The 22,281-nt window shown below is 45.7% G+C and overlaps 1 protein-coding gene across 3 annotated transcripts in view; it reads right to left on the reverse strand.

Annotated features, from left to right (window-relative positions):
* MXD4 (MAX dimerization protein 4) overlaps positions 1-21,308 on the reverse strand; it is a 42,465-nt gene extending 21,157 nt beyond the window's left edge. The window contains exons 1-3 of one of the 3 annotated variants that reach the window (XM_074865604.1): positions 21,119-21,308; positions 20,384-20,552; positions 10,861-10,890 (exon numbers count right to left, since the gene is read on the reverse strand). In XM_074865604.1, the coding sequence (XP_074721705.1) occupies positions 10,861-10,890; positions 20,384-20,552; positions 21,119-21,182 (263 nt within the window). In that variant the 5' untranslated portion in view covers positions 21,183-21,308. The remainder of the gene's footprint in view (positions 1-10,860; positions 10,891-20,383; positions 20,553-21,118) is intronic. The other 2 variants (XM_074865606.1, XM_074865605.1) reach the window with 2 other exon arrangements.
* Positions 21,309-22,281: the final 973 nt, after the last annotated feature.

Here is a 22,281-nt window from a genome sequence, read left to right on the forward strand (position 1 = left end):
GCACAGCGCTTAAGGCACAAGGTGCAGCATGGCTCTGCACACACAAGCTACACATTTATCGACTGACAACACCCCAGAGCAAGTCACTGCTTACAAATCAGCTCATGGCTTGAAACCGGCTTTAATTATCAGACTGTTTCCCCACATCAAAATGCTAAGCAAGAACATCGTGTCTCAGGACAGCTGCCAACAGGAAGGATCTTAAAAAAAAAAAAAAAGGGGGGGGGGGGAAGACTACAATGCTTAGAGAAGCCTAGAGAAGTTGAGCTGTAGCACAGCACTAAGCAAAGAGAGCATGGTACAAGGCCTCGTGAGCTTCTTCTGCCTAATTTTAAACCTCCCTATAGACCTAGTTATTTTATACATATGTCAAATGAGGGGAGAAATGTGTTCAAGTTTTTTTTTTTTTTTTAACACCACTGTATGATGCCAAATTAAAGGAGAGACAAGTCAGGCTGAATTATTTTAGCTAAATTAAAAACATGCATTGCCACCACACACTGAGCGCAAGGCCTTGGGATGGCAGACAGCCGGAATTAAGCAGCCTTTTCCTGCATCAAGTTAAATGAAGAGCGTGAGATATTAATATCTGCAATACTGGATACCTGTGACTGTGGTTTTATTGTCTATTGCACTTCTATATCCAAATGCCAAGTAAATACCAAGTGTCCAATTTAACTAGCCTGACAAATGCTGTAGGAACTCCACAGTCCTACGTGCACTACGCACCAGAAACAACAGCAATTCACACCCCAGTTTTAAAACCTAATCAGAGTTAAGGCAACTGTATCTCTAGTTCAGCACCTAAACAATCACTTTCTGCTTCTCAGAGGTAGGAAGTTTTAAGTTCTGAGTGGGAAACTAAGTATCAGAAAGGGATGTTCAATGCTATGTCTTACTTTCATTTTTGCTTTTGCTAATTCTTCCTCAGCAACTGTACCTACCAAAAGCTTTGTGGTCATCTTAGAGGGAATAGCTAATGGTGGCAGCTTGAGCATGCACGAATGAAGTTAATTGGCTTTTGGGGAAGGAGGTGGTGGGTGGTGCTGTCTTGTACTGCTGTAGAGACTTGAGATGCCCTCCAACAAGTTACCTTCTTCTTCACCCATGGGGTGCCCTATGATGACAGCAGGGTGCCATTTCAAGCCAGCCAAAGGCTGGTTCAGACCCCAAGTGAGAACACCAAAGGAAAAGAAGAAGTCACCCTGAAGTAATTAAGAATACACGTCCCCAAATGCCTTGCTGTACATCTCCAACTCTGTCACTGAAACCTTGTAATTAGAGGTGGATAGAAAAGACAGTGAGGTGTATATATAAACAAATTGAGAGGAAGGATTAAATGCACTGACAGTAATTAAAGATAGCCTCTCCAAGGCTACAATGGGTACTCTTACTTTCATATGAATTAAGAGCTGAGCAACACTTAAGTAATATTTCCCCCCCCAAACAGTGGCAAAATCTGGCATCACGGGACAGTGCAGAGTTGCAGATAGCTGACAGTCCTGCCTCAAAGTTTAGATTTAACTTGCTACAGCACAGATAGTGCCTTGTTTATAATTTAATTTCCGTCCTATTTCCCTTTCCATTGAACAGTACAAAGCTGGTTGTCTGTGCCAGACAGGGTGCAGTCGAGCAGAATCTGAAAATGATCTGTTTTGGGACAATAAGGTATGGAACAGCTTTTAAAAACTTTCTCCCCTTTCCTCCTCCTCCTTCTTCTTTCTTCCCCACAAAACTCAGCCCAGATTTCTTAAGTGCAGTGTCCTCAGGTTATCTGGCAATGGAAGGAAGAGCCAGAAGTTTGGATCCACTTGCCATGTGAGTATGTAAAGTCAGGCAGTGGGAACCAAGACACCTGACAGTCTATTTCAAATACCTCTTAGCACATAGACCCAATAACTGCTTCTAGTCAAACACACACAACAAGCTCCCAAATTTCCCTAGCAGAAATTATTTGCTCCACCCATGTTGTTCATTTCAGCTGTCGACACAACAGCACTTACCAATCAGGATTAAGTCAGCTTTCTTGGGGGAATTACAGGGTTTGCTACCTTTATGTTTTGTAAATACCAGCTAATTTGGTATGTAAGATACAGAGTGTCTGTACAGCCGGTATTTGCAAACATTGATGGTACTCCTAACTTCAATAGGAGCTGCTGAGTTCTGGCAGGAATTACATGCCAGGCAGGCCCCTTATTTAGCACCTTGCATCTTCACTTAGTTACCTAAATTGAAATATTAATGAAAGAAAAGCAGATAAATTTGTTTGGCATTAATCCCAAGGTGGCCGTTGGGAGGAGAGAACTCGCAAGTAGTTCTCCACCCTTTTAGGGACGTTTTACCACATTCAGATGTAGTCCTTCACTGTTCCTCAAAACTTCTGCTTTCTTGCTGTAAGGTAGAATCTAATGTAGGCTTTCTTAATGTAGGGCACGGAGCCTGTAACTAGAGTTGTTACTTTTTAAGTTAGAAGCATTGCAAAGATGACCTCATGCACATACATCCAAGCCCACACCTCTTCTGTGTTGGCTACGCCAATCTCCACACACTACACAATTAGTTACGCTAATTTGTATAGAAAAAAAATTGTATAACATAAACTAGAATTAAACAATAATATTAGCCACTGGATATCCTTTGACAAGTCCTGTCACTCTCCTCTATTCTAGCAGGATGTGTACATAGCTCACTATATGCGTTTCAGTTTCCATCTCAAAAGACAGCACTCTGAAGTCCCAAACAACCCTCTCCTTCCAAAAATAAGGAGGGGTGTGGGGGGGAAGGAATATCTTATCCATTCTTGTGAACTGCACAGTTCTTTAGGACAAGGAAAGTCAGTTTTAACTGGATTACATGCATAATTTTTATTTGGTTTTGGTTTTTGCTTTTTCAAAACCAGCCCAAATTAAACTGCTGTAAAGGAACAGCATTATGCTTTTTCACATTTATGATCTGCTGGCTAAATGTTCATGCTCAGTATAGTTTCTGGAACCTTAACTGCATCCTCTGTAGCTGCCCGGATATGATGTGGGGTTCAGCTTGCAGGCAGGCACACACAGCTCCTACTGAAATCCCCTGAGCGGGGTGCAGAATCAGTCCCACAGCCTGCCACATGCTAAACCACCATGTGTACTGAGGGGAAAAAAACAGATTAAAAATTACTTGACCTGCAAAGGAATTCTCTGTAGTAAATCTAAGCACAAGTGTCCACCGACAGAGACCACGAGGGAAAAGCAGTATAAGCCATAACAGGAAAGTACACATTGTTCCATCCAGAAAGAGACACTTTCTGTTTGGGACCAGGCCACAGTATATCCAATACTCAAACAGAGTAAGCAGCCCACAGAAAGGAGCACAGAAAATACAGCTAGAAATGCAAATACAGCATGGAGGCAGGGAGAGGAGGGGACAGGACAAGCAACCCATAGAATATGGCCACCTCCTCCAGCCTAGGTTGATCCTTTAGTGCCTACTCCAACCAGGGATGCTGGATCATCAAAATTTTGTGCTCATGACATACTTGGAAGGAAATAATCCAGCCTCCTGCAGATTTGGTGTGAATCCTGAGTGCAGAGCCAACCTTGCCTTAAAAAGCTGGAGCCGCACTGCTGGCTTTCATATGCATTTGCCACCTCTTCAAGCCATTGCAGGTACCACTTCTGTATACCCAGTTTTCATCTGTGAGCTTCCACAGACTTGACTGGTTGGGATTCAGCCAAGGATTCCCATCATGTTATGTAAGACTCGTTTCAGAGGCCAGGTTCTGAAAGCCCATTAGCTGCCTAAATACCTTTAAAAAAAAAAAAAAAAAATCAAGTTCCAGCTCAGTTGTCCAGAGTAGCTAAGCAAGCTTAAAAGGAAAACTTTTTTTTAAAAAATACCTAATTCAACAGATCTTTTTCTTCCACCAATCAAGAAAGCAGTCACCACCAAGCATCTCTTCCCCTGTTTGCAGGGAATCAGCACCTAGCTGTTGTCTGTAGAGTGCTGAAAGCACCTGGAAGTCTGGCCCATCTATCTCCATTTTGTACAAGACCAGCCCACTCTTTCTACCACTGCGGATAAGAACTGGCCAGGTCAATTAGCAGATGCTGAGAACATAAACCACCTTTCACATAGTCCATTAGAGGCCGGCACACAATGGACTCATGTTTGAAGAGAGGGATGAACAAATTCAAGTGGAAAAAACGCATGCACTTGGTTTCTCGCCCATCTGCTTTCTGCTGGCTGTTGGCTGGCCTGGAAGCACACGGCTTTCTGGAGCCCAGACCCAGGACTGCACTTAGGCCCTGCAGTTCAAAGCTGACTTCAGCAGGAAAAAGGACATCACAATTTAGTCAAGACTGTATTTTAGTCCATTTTTCATTGCTGAATAAAAGCTTTGTCCAAAGCATGAGGATGTGTACATCTCTGACACCTGGAATCTAACTTCAGGATCAGATTAACTTCCAAACTTCATCTGCATAATATCCCCTTCCTTTCCAAACCAGCAGTCTATGTGGGAAGACACTTTTGTTGGGAGTGCATCATCAGGTGAGCTGCTGTGTGCAGGTGAGACAGCAGTTCAGTGCATGGGCATTTATAGTAGCTATTGCAGCATGTAGTACAGGACAAGCCACAGGTCCAGACACCTGCTGACTGCCTAGAGGTGCGGAAAAGGTGAGGGAAGAATAGCATTTCAGCACAAAGCTTTAAACCTTCTAATTTCTTTAATTCCATGGATTCATCACACTCAGAAACACAGGACATTTCAACAAAAGCATAGGATTAAATTTTCACTTCTGTGGGTCCTGTTCTTTATAGACTTTGCTAAACAAACACCACAAAAAACCTTATTACAGCAATTTAAGACACAGATGCCACCATATACTTTGCTCCTTTGTTGAAAACCTGAGGTTAAATTACAGGTAAAAGGGAGTTTGAGCCGAGACTCAGCCTTGCACTGGCTGAGGTAACACCATTCAACTGAGCACTACAGCTGGCATCCTCAGAGAGGCAGTCACGGCTAGGGGGGGAGCAGATACCTAAACCATGGTGGTTATCAGTTCACAAAAGGCAAGCAAGACCTTGCTTAAGCAGTGCAAAGGTACGTTTATTGCAATTCACTTGAATTGCAATAAACTCTTCACTCCAACCAGATGGTGTAAAAAACTCCTTACTTGATGAGAAAACCAGAAGAAACAGATATAATACGGAGGTTAAGATCTGCTAGTAAGACGAGGTGGTTCCCACCACTAACATAGCAGCCACGTTATCTGGATGGTTTATGTATAATCTGGACACGTCCTAGAAATGGTAGCAGTTTTTATAGACCCATTATAACAATAAGATCTGTACCAGGTCAGTAAGACCCATCCAGCACAGCACTCTCCAGACAATAGTGGCCAAAACTGGATGCTTAGGAGGAACATTAAACTGACAAAGAAGTGAACTGTACTACTCTGTACTGTAAATTAATACCGTCACTCAAAGAAGCGATCCCACCCTCTCCCTGTGCTGGCATTAGGGTGTGCCTGTGACAGTGAGCTGGGTCAGAAAAATGAACCAGCTGAAGAAGCAACCTTCTCCCCTCCCTCCTGGGCCTGCAGGAAGCAGGACCCAGCAGCAGCACTGTGCAGCCAGGCTGGGTTAAAGTCTTGATGGAAGCGCAGCAGCAAGACACGTACTGGGTGATCCTTCCCTGCAAGTAGTTTACCTCCAGCACCAGTTAGGGGGTTTCCTCAGCTAGTGGCAGCATCGTAGCCATTCAACGTGATGGATCAATTCAATTATATCTTTATGCTGCATAACAGTACTAACTGCAATGGTAATTTGTGATTTTGAAAAGGCAGCCCATAATAAAAATAAACACTAAGCATTGTTTTTGTATGCTATTATTTCAAAACTTCCAAGTTTATCAGCAACTGGCAATTACATGCTTTTCATTAACGCTGCAATTTAGTAACACGAAGAACCACAGAGAGAATTTCAAGATACCTATCTATACACTCTCTCAGCTTATATAAATTCCAAGTAACTCTGGTGGGCAAAATTAATGTACCAATGAATGTAACTGTGCTCCTGACATCTGCACTTCCTTCATGAGAAAATTGACTATCTATTAGATCTTAACTTCAGAGGCACCTACTCTATTTACTTTACCAGATAATGTTGTACATCATAATGTTCCCATCAAAATATATTTTTCATCAAAACCTATATTTATGTACAGATATCTGCTTCATACACATGATGATGGAATACAACAACCTTTTTCTGAAAAGATTTTAGGTGTAAGGACTACACAAAGCACTACTCAAACCTCAGGACAGCATTACCTTCTGCAAGCACAGGAACACTTTCAGTCTCCCCCTGGGTCAGCGCTGTAAACAATGCATACATTAGGCTCATCTGGGAAGAAGGAAAGGTTTGTTTTCTTCTAAAATGTTTTGCAAGTCACTGTGTCTCATGTATTCCCCATCCTGGTCTTCTTCTAAAAATTCAGGGCTGTCCCACTCAGCTGACCCAGGCCATCTCCACAGCAGTCTCAGCTTGCTGCAGTACAAACTAGTGAGCCCTGAACAAGACAGAACTGCTCCCTGTCCCACATGACACCCAGTGATTGAGCTAAACACTTGTGCACTTCTTCTTGGAGCAACTTTCATAGGAAAGCATGGAAATGCCCCTAGAGCACACCTCTCCCAACAGCAATGCCTGTTTTTTACCTCCACCCAGCTCAGCTCACCAGCTTTTGTCAAACCTATGCCTGGGGACCTGGGATGGGATCTGTCGATTCCTCCAAGCAGGAGAGCACTTGCAAGTCAGCTGCTGCAGTGCTGAGCACTACCATGCTCAAGATCGCCAGCCCATCCTGCCCAAGGACATTAATCAGCTCCCTCTTCTAATTATACTCCCACTGCTTGCCAGGAGTTTACTATTTTGTGGAATGCAGGCAGGACAATTTTTACTGCTGCTGATCTGCCCCCTCCTACTTCTTGATTAAAAAACCCCAGGAAAACCCCATAGAGAATACAAATAGTTTGACAGAGGCAGGAGGTAACTGTCCATCTAGATCAAGCCGTACCATGGTCACCCAGCCAAGGTACTTGTTCAGCTCACACAGTGCCAGTTTGGGGAAAGCAGCACATGGCTTGCTGATTTCGAGGCACACTTTTATTAATTTCCTCACTAATTCTTAGAAGCTGTTCTTTAAAACCATTCAGTTTCACAAGCTATTTTCAAAGACTTTGCCATAGAAAGGACAAGATCTTGAACTCCTCCTGCAGAAGAGCTGCACGCAGCCAGGCAGGAGTGAAATGACTTTGTCACCGATGGAGCCCTGATGGGTTGGTCCCAGAATCCCTCGTCAGGGCTCCATCTGCTTCCGACAAGAAAGGATGGACCACAGCAGGGAGGTGTCCCTTCCTCCCGCAGTCCTGCCCAAGCTGGAGGACAAGTCCACACATGAATAGCAGAGGGCAGATGACTCACTGCCTTCACAGAGCAGTGTGAAGATCTCAGTACAATCTTCAGGGGATTATACCCTGGTTTATACATTGTAATGCAGAACTAGTATAAATTGATGCAAAATAAATGAGATTATGCTGTGGCTTTTTAAGAAGCTTGAGTCTCTCATGGATTCTTGTTTTTTTACACTATGAAAGTTGAATTCCTCTGTACAGCTGCCAGCTTAAGTCGATTTAAAAACTGCCTTGCAAGAAGTCATGATTACCAGTGTACTTGCTATTTACATTGCTCTGTGAAAGCAACTACTGCTACAATGGTCTGGCTGGAAACAATAACACGAATATACATGTATATATTTGTCATTAGGAACCAGTTATATCCAAGTGCCATTCTGATTGACTTGTCTGTAATTATTAAAATATCTTGTAGAACCTCATCTGTCCTTAGGATAGATTTCCTGCCTTCCTGCTTTTTATATAGGGGGTTTCCTGTTTCATGGCTCTGAGATGTAAACCTTGTTCACATGGGACCAAAACAGGACTGCCATTAGAGGGATGAATCCTTACAGTTTCACTGTAGTGAACACACACTGAAGTTTTGAGCAGGGTATTCCAGGGAGACTTAAAGCAGAGAAAAAGGAATTTTATGTATGAATTGCTGACAAACACTTTACCATAATCGTAGTCTGAATACTACCATATAATGAGAGTTTCTGTTGGAATTACGTCTCTGCTTCCATTTGCCTTCCTCTGAGCATCCCCTCAAGAGCATACAGAAAAGAGACCCAGCAGTAGAAAATGCAAATTAAAGTAGTGGTGCCAAACGGCTGAGTCTGCACACACAGAGAGGTGAACCACCGCCATTCCCGCTGACGTCAAAACCAGAGATAAAACCTCTTATGTGCACCACCAGTGCAGAACCTGAAACAGCACCATGTACCAGTACGTGGCTACTGTGGCTTTCTGGTTAGTGGCAGTTCTGGCCACCCTCATCCAGGACACAAAGGCCCTGTAAATGAGGAAGCCATTTCCCTGCCCTCCAGCACTCAGTCCAGCCCACAGACACCACGTGAGGGACTGGGCAAGGAGGAGGATATGAGCAGCCATCTCCTCTCTTCCTCCTTGACAGGCTCCTGTGAGATAACCAAGTGTGCCTCAGCCAGAAGCATCATGGCAGTGGTGAGTCAAAGGCGCTGGTCCTGGAAAGGATACACCTCCAAAAATCAACATCCAGTGTTCATAGCTGGCAGGACAGAGCTGCGCTGGGGAAAAAGATGGGCTCTGCTGCAAGGACCAGCTGCTACAGGGGCACACTATGGCTGTGAATCTTCCATTAAACTTTGCAAGATGCTCAATGGATTTTAATGAAATTTTAGTAAAACAGAGTGAAAAACAGTACAATCAGTATCAGCTCATACACTCACAGTGCTGGAAGAGGGCATTGTTAAAAAAAAAAAAAAACAACTTAAAATTATGAGTCCTTTGCACCAGTACATTAGGTAACTAGAATTGTACACACCTTATCTGCTTTTGTGAACACTTATTTGCACATACAAGGATCTTGCACTAATTCGCAGGTTCTCACCAGGAATAATAAAAATCTGGCTTCCAAGTATAGTGTAACTGTAGGAGGTACAGCAAGCAGCAGCAGTTACAAATATTAGTTGTATAATCACAAGACATACCTTGCGGTTTACCTATTTTGATCTTGAGATGGCAGAGAAAGAAAAGGTAGTAAGGCAAATACTATATGGTCCAGCTATTACAAAGATACAACACAGAACTGAAAGTGAGAACAGAGATTGAACAATTAATAGATCCTTCTGCCCCTGCATCTGCTGTAAATGCTGCTGTGCCTCATTTACTGTGCTGCTTAAACATGTTAAGGCAGAGCAGAGGGAAGAAGAGGCAACTCCATGCTCAGCTTATAAAAATGACTGGAAGAAAAAAAAAAAAAAGGAATATGCAGTTTGGATGACAACAAGTCAGTAATGATGGAGCAGGGGAAAAGGAAGAAACGGAACAGAGTATCTAGAAAGAGGACAGAAAAAAAAACAAGAGCGAGAAAGAAGCATAGTTGGGACCAAAAAATTTTTTTTACTTTTAAAGAAGTGTGACCGAAGGATAGAATTTTGCATGAAGTTATTTTCCTGAAGACTCTGTCAGCAGAACTTCTGTCAGCTTATTTCACTGCCTTAGCAAATGCACTGCATTCTGCAGCCGAGGCCTGTGTTTGTAAGCTTGAGCCTTCCCCAGTTCCTCTCATCTCGAGGATGACCACGTGGCTATTAGGCAGGGCTATAGTTTACTCATATTACAATTAAACTACAGGAAAGCATGTAGGCATGCAGGGGAAGTGATGGTCTAGCTGTACATAACTGAGGCCACAGAACAACACACAAAAAAAAAACCCCGGTGAGTTCGATCTTGTGCCATCAATCATGTTTCATGTATTTAGAAGCATGCAAATAGGTTTAAGTCATATTCACACATACACCCCTTGCTTTCTTTGGATGTGTGAAACCCGAAAGACCACAAGCTACATGAAAAAGAACAAAAAACTACCCAAAAGAGAGTCTGTCCTGCTGCCTGAATGATAAGTGGAAGGCAGTGATCCTGCAGTGAGGGTGCCAGGGCGCTGCTCAGCCGGGGAACCAAAAGCCAGTGCGAAGACCTTTTGCACCCGGCAGCTCTCTGTGTGCACCTTCAGAGCAGCATACCCAGGAGACTTCCTACAGCCAAAAAGCCCATCTGCAAACAAACTCCGACAAGATACAGTAGACGGTAAACACTGCCTCCAAAACTGTGCAAACATGAGTTCTTTACAAATTGGGTCTTCAGGGTCTAATGAATGTCCTTGGTAAGTAAGTACAGCTTTTCACAGTGCCGGATACACAGAACCGGGGGTGCAGCTCAGGAGTTGCTGATTTCTAGCTCACACACAGCTCTTTGGACAGGACACGTACCAGCAAGGAAGCAGACGGAGGGGAAAAACGTATCTGTAGGTACTTACATGCAAGATGAAAATTAACTGCACTTTAGGCATACTTTAAAAAAAACATAGAATAACCCTGTGTGACATATTGTTCCCTGAAAATCATCCACCTTAATCACAAAATACTTTGATTGTACTTATAGCATTTAACACCTCTAGCAAACAGTTGCTCCATTCAGATTATTAGTAACAGCATGGTTAACCAGTTACTTATCAGGGCTGTTTCAAAAATAGCATCCCAAACAACAGAAAAAAGCCAAATATCATTATACTTATTAGATTTTAGTTGATTATAAAACCCCAACTTAATAAACTATTCAGTGCAGAATCAAAGCAATTTCAACAAAACATTCTTCAATAAGCACAGTAATTCTAATGTCAGCCATACATCTTTTAATTTGCTTTTTTCTCAAGACTTACCTATGTTTTTCTAGTTCGTTGTGTGATGACCTATTAAAAAGAAAAAAGAAATATTAGAGAAAAGGATAAATAAACCAAGATTTAGAATATTTAAAAGCCAACACCAGCATAAATTGCAAAAGAGCTCTCTAAAACATGTATTTATATGGATTATGAAACAGCTTTGCTGTTAAATTGGTTCACTTTTACATCCCATAGATACTTCAAGGTATCAACTTAATTTCCATGAGTAAACCGTGGGTTTGGGGGGAATTATAATAAATTTGCATTTATTAGCGTTCAACAGTTTCAGAGACAGAATTGGACATAAAAAATGAGCACGTTAGTAATAAAAACAGCCCACAAGATTTTTATCTGTGAATAAAAATTATGAGGGGGCAGAAAGTGTTAGAAGATCTAAATGGTAACAGGTAAGAGTAAAAAGCACCCAAAAAGCCAGCTTTCAAGCCCACAGAGAAAAAGAGAGAAAAATCAGCAAACCACTGCTGTTGCTGTTGACATATTAATGGCAAAAAAGAGGAATCCTCTTAATTCCTCTGAGTCTACAAACAGGAAAAAAAAAGAAATCACAGTCCCTGAACTGACCACATCAGTATGCTATTCTCTTCCAGTCTACTAGGATTCAAAATTTATTTGTTTTTCCTCAAGTGATGCCTCAGGTTTCTTGCCATTAGAAAGCAGCAATAACTTCTTGGAGGATTTTTTTTTAATTGATTCAGCTGGAAATATTAATTTTCTTTATTTATACAGCTCAGATTAAAAACATTCCTAAAACTACCACTTCAAAACCAGCAACTTCCCAGACTTTTAGTTTTGTCCCACTGAAAACATGTCCAGTACTTAAGGATCAAAAGATACAAAGGCAGTGGCAGCTTTTGTGGCTGACAGATTACGTCAAAGCAGCTCTCCTACAACGTGCTGTAACCCCTGCCTGCATCTGGGCACGATGTCCTGACCGAGATGGCTTTGTGGAGGTGTAAGTGCACAGTCCGTCGAGTGAGCAGAGACATCACAGGGTGAGAAACTCTTCCTGCATAAATGCACAACCTGCCCGGTGGCCAGCCACCCTGCCTCTCCCTGCACAGGCACACGCAGCGGGATGCTGCGGCACACCTAGGTGTAACTGATGACGAAAGCATCTCTCCAGCCACAAAGAGGGGCAAAGAAAGCAAAGCTCACGCAAAGGAATAACCAATGAACAAACCCGCAAGCAATTTATTTCAGGCCAGTGCAGCTCCTGATCCTGCAAAGAATTAAGCAAACTGCCCCTCTGCCGGTAGAGGAAAACTCAAAATGCTTAAAAGGTTCAGCACTGATGCTAATTCACTTTCACTGAAAAGCATCCCAATGTCGTTACCAAGACATCAGCTATGCCGACCATTATGTAGTACTTTTTTTCTGAAGAGTCTGTTAATTCTTTTTTTTTTTTAAAAAAATTTGTTGCATCAAGCAAGCCACAATCAAGTAATGTATGTATTCCTACAGTGTCATGTAAGTGCTCCTGACCAATGCAGCAACACTGAAAGTTTTTTACACATATTCTGTGCTACATTAATAGGCCAAGGTGCACTGGGTTTGCTGTGATTTACTGCCTTTGCCATTTAACCATAATAAGGGGATATTGTTTTTATTTTCTACTCCTACAAACACAGAGATCGAACCTTTTCTCCAGAAATGTTTCTCCACACCACTCTTCACGAAAAGGGACAAACACTATGCCAAATCTGCCAACACTTATGAAAACACACAGAAAATAAGTTCAGGATGGAACCATTCTCCCCAGACACCCCCCACGGGCCCGTCAAAGGCAAAAAGACACTGTTTGCAGGGAACTCTGGAAGAGAGAGGAAATACAGGCTGGTCTCGATTCATCCCTGTGGCATGACCTCCCTGACTGTTTTGGCAATTATACACAAAAGATGAACACGATGACTGTAACTAGCCAATTCCAAGCTGCCTGCTGTAGTGGAGCTCACACCCAGTGCTGGTGAGCAGGCATGGTGACCGCTGCACCAGCAGGAGAACCACTGTCCAAGAAATTCAGCCTCCACAGAGTATTTGCTGGGTTAAGATGATGCTATGAGTGGCTGGAAGTCCCTTCTGCGTGCAGCACACCTACAAGGCACATCTGGTTCATGAAGGGCGATGCCGGTGTTCGCCTGGGGTACGTCCTGCCAGACCAGCTCCAGCGGGGCACAGCTGCCCGCCCTGGTTATGCCAGCTACCAAACGGAGCAGCAGCAAATGTGTGCCTCTTTGCAGAGCTCTTCAGGACACAAAAGCCTAATTGACACCTGCAGTGTGCAAAATGGGGTATCAGCCACACATTTGATTAATGCCTCAACTATCAGTCCCTATCCAGGAACCAAAACAGAGAGTTTTGACATTTACCTGACAGTTGCTCCATCTACAGAGCAAGTTAAATACCCTATTACAAGCATGATGGGGTTTTTTTTGTTGGGTTTGTTTTCAGAAGAGATGAACCTCTCTCTAAATATTTTTTCTCCTCCACTGCCTACAGCACAGTATATTGCAAGAATATCCATCTCCTTCTGCTCTTCATGCAACGTGAAGTGAGGAAAAAAAAATATGAAAAACTGGTCTGCACACAGACCAGTACCCCAAGCACTACCTCTGTTTCAAAATGGAGTCTTTTATTACTTCAGTAAAAGAGAAGATGTAGGCCAAGACTAAGAAGATATATGGATATATATATTTATATAAAAGAGACAGATGCATGACTGTGGTTTTCAGACAAATGGTCTGTGGAGCTCTTCAAAAGTGTCTGCAACAGAAGGAAGACTTTCAGTGTTTAGCTATATATATTAATTCAGTATTCACTGCATTGGGTTCTGTATCTCCAGGCAAAACCTAGGGGTAGCAGTTGGGGGTAGCAGTAATGAAGAAGAGGTGTCAATAAAAAGGTTCAGATAAAAATAAAGGGAAAAAGCCAACAATAAAAAAATCATCAGCAAAATCATAGATTGAGAAGGAGGAGATCAGGAATGCTGCTGCTTAGACTACATTGTTGACCTGAGACAGCCCTAATATCCCTTTAGCAAATGCCGAGCAGCTCACCAGCTATAAACTGGCAGTTAAATTTTCTCTGTGAATAAACTGTCAAAAGAAAATTTGAAAGAAGGGGGAGGAGCCAAGTAAATGCAGATGTTGGTTTGCAAGATGCTGTGCCACTTCTAACAGCACATGCTCAGAGCTGTCCCTTTCCACCACTCTCCCTACCCTAAACAAGAATTCTACATATTAGATTTGAGCGTTTGGTTGATGCAAGATTCAGCAGACATACTTAAACAATTAGGATGGGTGCTAACTGAGATGATAAGACTGACACAAAAAAGACAAGTCCCCTCCAAAGTCCACTTTCTACCAGTTCATGTGTGAGTCAGCAGGAACTGCCCACATGTGTCCTGAGTTGATTTCACTGTACACACAGTGTGCTGCCTGTTTCATTATTAAGACACCTTCCCCTACTCCTCCATCCATTTGCCCCACCAGATGGTGCCTCTTGTTAGCAGGAAACCAGCACAGCTCCTGACAAAAGCAAGGATGTATCAACAACACTGCTGAAATTTCTTCCTCAATGCTAGTGGGACCCAGGTCTAGACCGCGAGTCACCAATACGCTACCAGTTGTCAACACATTTTAAAGCACTTCAGGGAGCAAAGCAGGCTAGTTAATGAAGTGCTTAAAATAGTGGCAAGCATCTTGCATGTGCCAGGACTTTCTGGTGCAGGCAAGGCTGGCGGGGTGTTGTACAACCCATGTGCAGAGGACACAACTCCACCTAAGGTCACACAGCACTTGGGAGTCCACCTGCAAACTACATTGTTCACACTTCACCTTTGTCCAGGCTGAAAGAGTAAGAACAAACAGAGCAGGAAGTTTTACAAGGTGCTACACGTTAAGTGTATGCATTCAGTTCCCACTCCCAAGCATGCCAGTGCATTAAGAGCACGCAGCTCATACGCTCGCAGTCTTGTCTGGATGCGACGGCTACGCAGTTTTTCACTGGAAGGATCCTGATTCACTTCCAGGGAATTCCCTGTCCACATACATAACCTCCTGTGGGATGCCCCTGAAAAATATTACAGCCCACCACTGGTCACCAGAGATGAGGAGTGGCACAACACTAAACCTGAGCGTAAGCATGGGGCCTGCCCAGTACTAACTGCTCCTGGGTTGCTGGGTTTTTTCCATTTGTTTTAAACTGGACACATCGCTTACAGCCTGTATGGAATTAATCCACTAGAAATTACTTTTGCATTCTCCTCATAGCAAAATTTAACTGGCCCTGCAGATCCAGCTGGGATCTGGGAATCAGGCATACTGGCACAGCCTTGATGCAGAGCTCTGGCTCCAGTACCTCATTCAAGTTTGCGCTGCTGCATGTTTCCGGTGGCGAGGTCCGAACACACTTCTAATATGGTGGAAATTTGTTTTCCTCAATTGCACGAGCACTGTAACTCCCAGGCATCGCAGACCTACTGCAGCTCCTCAGGGGCGACAGACCAGTTGGTGAGATCTATTATACTGGGACTAAAATGCATCAGTTTTAAAAACAAGTGTGGTGATATCAATTGCTGTCCCTCTGCCATCAGCTTTAGGAAAGCAAACCCAGAGGGATCTATCGAATTCAGAAAGCCAGGCAAAAAAAGCAGAGGAGCCATGTCTGCACAGTCTGGTTTGCAGTGTTTTATTCTCGGCCTCCCACAAAACAACCCCAAAAAAATTAAGGAAAAATAAAATAAAAATCAGGCTCTGATCCCTAAGCTGCTTTGTGTGGGCACAGAATAACATCTGCAGAGAGCAAGGGGCTCGCTCTGCAGGCCACAGGTTGACCCTCACCGTGAGCCAACATTAACAGAGGAATTCGGACATTAAGCTCTGTTTTTATTTGAAACACCGAAAGCAGCTTTCATCTTTTTCTAGATATAACCCTTTGCCAGAACACAGCACAAAGTACAAGTCTATTTATATAACACATGAACAAAAATATTAATTAATAGATACAAAAGATATATTTATAAACCAGCATTTATTTTGCTCCCCCGCTTCAATAAACCAGCTCCTAAATTAACAGGCCAAACACACTGCACCACTGACATCCAATTCCTTTCTCTGCAAGTAAATTTAACTGTGACCTCAGTAGACTGGCATCTAACACTAAGATTTTAGTTTTCATTTTACCTTATTTCTGACCCTTTCGTGGCAAAGCAGCTGCCTGAGCTCCCTCGTGCACAGACAGACACGCACCTCACACCCCCACACAGCTCAAGCCACCCCACACCTGGTGAGTGTCATTACAGCCAGGGCAGAAGAAAGCCCAGTTATCTGCAGGCTAGCGTAGTTTTCTGTCAAAGTGCCTTGCCTCGTGAGTAAACGTCACCGAATTTCAGATTTGTGTTGTATTCCTCCTCGGCACATCCTCTGTGTTACCTATCCGTTTCCTTGGATGAAACGGCAAGCTCGGGGGAGCTTCTGAATATTTGTTATTAACATTTCCAAGGCACAACTGCACTAAATCCAGCTGTTTGTTTTATGCCTTTCTTTAATTCCAACTACACGCTAAGAAGAATTATTAGACTGCATGGCACTGCTTTAGGAACTACAGCCACTTCTCTGTGAAGAGGAGACATTTATTATACTGTGGGCAAGTACCTGACAAGTATTAGTGTAACAAGATGTGACCGAGGTTTACCTCCCCACAAAAGACAATCTTGTGCCTTTCTCAAATCTCCTGTCCTCTTTGCAAAACAAGAATCCAGTTTCATTTGTCAGAGGATTTTGGTCAAAACTACTGGAGGGGAACAAGCCTGAATCTCAGCTGAGGACACGGTACAAACAGCAAACTGGAAAGAGAAAAAACAAAGCAGTTTGGTTTGTGTGATATGGGAAAGGACACATCACAGGAAACTGAGTGAGAAAAAAACCACGTAAAATCAAGTAATTTTAATGTAGAAGGGAAAAAGAAATAGCTAAAAATTGTGTCTGATTGCTACCAATAACCCTGAGAATATTATTTAGCAACAAACTGCTAATGACCACTTCCAATTTTGATCCAAAGCTATCAGTGGACAAAGCAAAAACATTAAATTCCTGCAGTGGACAAAAGGCTTATAGATTTTGGTTAATTAAATGCAGTTCTGCTGGTATTTTTCCCTGCATGAATCCAAACCTGTCAAAATTACTTCTCACTTAAATCGCAGTCGAGAGGACAGCAAGCTTTTAGTCCAGACCTGAGCATCCTGTCCAAAGGGTGGGCAGCCTTCCTCCCCCTTCTCCTGCAGGTCTGGGCCTTGACAGCCTTCGAGGAGAGGATGGAGGTCCTAAGATACAATTTCTTAAACGAACATCACTACCACCTCGGCAAAGGAAGGAGGCATCCATCAGCGCCCTCGCTGAACAACAGGGCAGCTGTAATCCATCCCTGACTGGTCCCCCAGCCCGCAGCGACTGGTCAGCACACCTGCACTACATGGGGTACACTCTTCCCCCGCCACAGGCAGGCAACACGGGGGAGAAAACACAGAACAAAGAAGGGTACAGCAGCACACCAGGCTTCCTCACATCTGACAGTTTTTCTCCTCCTCCCCTCTTTTCTGATTTTCCAGGAATAAGGAGGAACACGTTTTTCGTGCTTTTATGTATGTACAGCTCATAAAGCATGAAAAAAATATAAATATATATATATATCACTTTTTAATCTGATCAAATGCTGCAAGCAGCAGGATACAAAAATAGATAATGAAAACAACAACAAAGCCCCTGCAGTTCTGAAACGTGCAGTTATCGGCTCCTTTCCTGCTCCTCCAACCTTAAGTATAGATTTTTATATGTAAGAAAAACAATGCAATAATAAGGTGTAAATTTCATACATGTACACCCCTGCGTGCATCTGATGCTCCAAAACCAGCATGTCTGGAAAATGGTTAAAACGGAACAATATGGACAGACACTTTGCCCGGTGGTTCACATCACCCCCGACCACTCCAGATCCTCTGAACTTTGGCCAGTTGTCTCCCTCTGTTAATCTTTGAGTTGCTTAGGAAGATTTTACTTTATTATCAAAAATTCAGACTCTAGTCTGGGACTCAGACCCTACAACCTATAAGCTCCAAATAATAATAAACCAGCGATGCTAGCGTACTTCATCCATTTTAGACTGGATATTCAAACGTAAGGATAATTTCTCCCCTTCAAATCTAGGCTCACAACCAGACTTGAGCAGCGATTGCTAGATGTGGGTACAGAGTCGGTAGGTACAACACAGAGGTGCCCACAGGGCCCTGCTGCTGCACCTCCACCCCTGAAATAGCAGGGTGCTGCATTAAAGCAATGCACCTCCGATTCTCACACCGGCAAGCAAGCCCAGGGTCTGCGCTGACCCAGGCACCACCGTCCTGGTGGTGACCACCCTTGAAACTGTTTCTTGATAAGCATTATCCTGTCCTGTAACACAAACGACGCATCCCTAATCTAATCACTGCAGCTAGAAGAAAGGAAAGTGTAAGTAAACGTATACGTTGCATGCTTCAGGATGGCATTTTTGAAGGTTGCCACTGCTCGAGAGTGAGAATCAGAGCAAAAGGCTGAACAGGTAAATATAAACCTACAGGCAGAAGAAAAGCAGGAAGGTAATTGCAAGCAGACATGTACGCCTCAGCTTTAATAACACTAGCAAATCTGTAACCAGAAATCTTTTAATTCTACTGTATTTGATAGATTACAAATCCTCTCCTAAAAACTCCTGAAAGCAGCTTACAGTTCAAACAAATAACCATTTTGCAGCAGATGACAAGAGACCTAAGAACGGAAACGATGGAATAATAGCTCTGTAAGTAACACAGATTTCTTGAAAGCAAGGGACCAAAAATGAAGAAATCTGTACAATTTTATGAGCAGTTTACAGCTGGAAATCCTATGAGACCTGATTAGGTTAACTGTGATTTTTTTTTAAAAGCAACAAGCATACTTTATAAGAAAATAATTAAAAATCTTCAGGAGCAAAGTGTCTCAGGAAACAAGACACGCCTCCCGCTCCTGATGACTTCTTTTTTAAAATGAACTGACGTCTTCTCTACACTCCAAGATGAGACAAAGAATTCAAGTAAAATCAAAAAATGTAGGAGTACTGCAATTAATACCCCCCAAAATGGTTGCCTTGCCTGGAGCAGGGGCATAGGGGAACAATTTGCTCCCCCTCAGTGATCTTCAAGACACATTGCTCAGCCACAGTGGGCATGAGAGCAGGGCGCTCACCAGCTCGTGTTTCTCTCAAGGAGGGAGCTCGTCAGCTTTTGATTTCAGTTTGCACCTCCGGTGCCCCACAAGCAGCCGCTGGCCCTCTGCCCCACGTCTCCCCAGCGCCAGCAGCCCCAGCTGCCCGCCGCCGTGCGGGATGCCCGCTGGAGCAGCGAGAGGGGAGCTGGAGGAGCGAGAGCGGAGCGGGCCCGCCGAGACTCACTGCTCGTTTGGAAAACAAGTCACGTGCAAGCCGAGTTCATTTTAGGCTATTCTACAGGAGCCACCATCCAGCACGACCGTGCAGAGCGGAGCCTGCGCTGGGGAGAGCATCGCCGCTCCGGGGTGAAGCAGGCCCAGCTGGGCACGGTCCTCGGTCCTCTCCGGAGCAGCCCTGGAAGAGCAAAGCAGAGTAGGCACAGCACAGGACTGGAGGAGCTCCCAGGCAGGGGCCGGCACTGTCCCTGTAAGACAGCCTCCTGCACGTACACAGCCGCTGCCCGAGCAGCAAACAAAGCTGCAGAGAGCCTGCGCACAGCAGCCCTCCGCTCATGCCATCGCAGCACAGGTAGCGGCTGCGGGGAAAACAACAAAACCACCACTACCGCGACAAAAAGGCGGACGATAAAAGTGATAAATAACAACCGAGTCATGCACTTTGACGGATCTGCATGCGGCGGGCGGGCGGCTGGCGACCCGGCGGTGCGGCAGAAGCCCGGGAGAGGTCAAGTTCACTCCAGCACCTTCTCGCTTAACACCTACCGGAGAAGTTCAAGTGGATCTCCACACACACACACACACATCCCCCCCCGCCACCCCGCACCCTCCCGCGCCCCGAGCCACGCTGCAACCGGAGGCTACATCTGCTCCGGCTGCGATGGGGGAGGCGGCCAGATCGCTGCCTTGGTTTATAAATAAATGCCAGGGGGGGAAATTAGTGCCATGCAAAGAGAAGTCTGGGTGGCGATTATGGTGTTAAGATCTGCAGTAAAAGCCGCTGCCGGTGAGCGCGGAGCAGAAGGAGCGATGAGGGCGGATGGTTTAGGAGTGCAGTGAGTACTAAGGAGATGGTGTACGCGTGGCAGTGTTTATATGAGAGATCAAAACAGAGCCAAGCCCATCCAGGGAAAAAATGGCGACTACCGGGATGGGGGAAACTAAGACACTGGATTAGTTATTATTTTTAATAAATGTATGCACTGCACATAAGCTAGACACATTGGAAAAGCTGCCGATTCATTCTGAAAAAGCGGTGCGTCTATTACCTGTTATTCTGGGATTTTCTGGCCATGGTGCCTGCCTTTGTTTTCTTTCTGGAATAGTCACTATCGAAGGGTAACACTGATGCATAGCCATGTTCTGCTTCTAGGGACAAAGTCAGCATTAGTGGCAATATATTTTTTCCATGCATTTTTTTCCTCCTTTGCAGGAACGCTAGGGTAAAGAACAGAATTTTTTCCGGTTGATTTGTTTGGATTTTATTCTGGCATCTCTTAAAGAAGCGAGACAAAAAATATAACAACTCGATAAACCAAAAAAAAAAAGAAAAAAGTGCCGAAATTAGGAGGATTATTTGAGCGCACATTAAAAACGAGGCGGATCATGCAAACCCTTGTCACGCTGCGCTGGGGGGGGGGGGGGGGGGGGGGGATGGGAGAACTGCCATACAATTAACGACTGCCACACACAGAGAAGTGTGAGGTCTCCTGAGCGCTGCACCACACACACCATCCCCATCCAGAGCTTGACAAAAAGTAACCGAGTTTTGGTTTATAAAAACAAAAAAAGCCAAAAAAAAAAAAAAGCACAGAGAAGGGCACTGTTCCTCCCCCAGCGCGGTGCCTGTGGCGAAGCCCGGGTCAACCCCGCGGCGCCCGGGCAGGTGAGGGCGCGGGGCTGCTCCCCCGGCCCGGGCCGCCCGCCGCCGCCACACAACAAAGGCCGAGAGCGGCGGGGAGCGCCTGCGGGTGAGGGACTGACTGCCCGCCTGCGCCCAGTACCTCGGTCTCTTCTCTCCAAGTACTCGGCCGCTTCCAGGAGAATTAACAGAGAGTTCAATTCCATGGCTGCCTGTGCCGAGACGAGCCCCGAGCCCCCCGTCGCCCCGCACCGCGCCGAGTTCACGCGCGGGGGACTTCCAAGCCCCCGGTTATAAGGCACTCTCTCAACCTACATTTGACACACAGGCGACGGGCAGCCCGCGCCGCCAATAGGGAGTCGGGATTCGGCGCGGGGGCGGGACGCAGGGCGGCAGACGGGCCAACCGGCAGCCGGAGCAACCCCCCCTTTTCCTCTGGCTGGGGCAGGGAATGTTGACAGATCCCCATCTCGCTCTGCGATTGGCTAGCCACTATAGTAACAATTTAGAAGCCGAAGCTTAGCAACAGCACGTGGTGGCCCGGCCCCCGCGCTCGCTGAGTGGCCGGCTTCTTGCATGTTAAGCAGGCAGCGGCCGCCGATTGGTGCACGAGGCGCCATGCAAATGAGGGCGCGGAAGGGGCCAATGGGACAGGAGGCGCGTGCCGTGCGGCAGGGGGCGGGGAGGCAGGAAGCGGGCAGCCAATGGGCGGGGGGAGGCGCGGCGTTGCTGTGAGGAAGAGGCCGGCAGAGGGGCGGGGCGAGACGAGTCTCCGCCCCCGCCCTCACACGCCGCCGCGCGCGAGACGCTCGCGGGGCTGGGGAGCGCATGGGCCGGTGCCGGAGCCGTTACTAACGTTAACGGCAAACCTACCGCCCGGAACGCGGGCTGGCTGGGCTGGGGTGGGGGGAAGAGGGGGGAAAAAAAGAAAAAATGGTAAAAGGCGGGGGTGGAGCAGCCCGGGCGCCCCCGCACGCCGCCGTCCCCGGCGGCAGGGCCGTGGTCAGGCCTAGGGAGCACACCCGCTGCCGCCATAACCGCGCCTGCCCGGCCCGGCTGCCGACGCCCGCCCGTGGCTCTGCTGGGCCCTGCTCGGCCTGGCGTGCCCCCGGGCGCCAGGCACGGCACTGCCTGCTCCCCGCCCCGCCGCTCCCCACTACCGGCCCGGGTCAGGCCTCCGGCGCTGCTCGCCCCCCGCCTCGCCGACACCCCCCGGCCCGCTGCGGCCAGGCGGGCGGTGCTGAGGGACGGCGGAGCCCCGCCCCTCCCGGGGGGCCGCGCATGCGCGCGGGGGCGGGCGAGGGG

The sequence above is a fragment of the Strix uralensis genome, chromosome 4 (assembly GCF_047716275.1).
Source record: "Strix uralensis isolate ZFMK-TIS-50842 chromosome 4, bStrUra1, whole genome shotgun sequence".
Lineage (NCBI taxonomy): Eukaryota > Metazoa > Chordata > Aves > Strigiformes > Strigidae > Strix > Strix uralensis.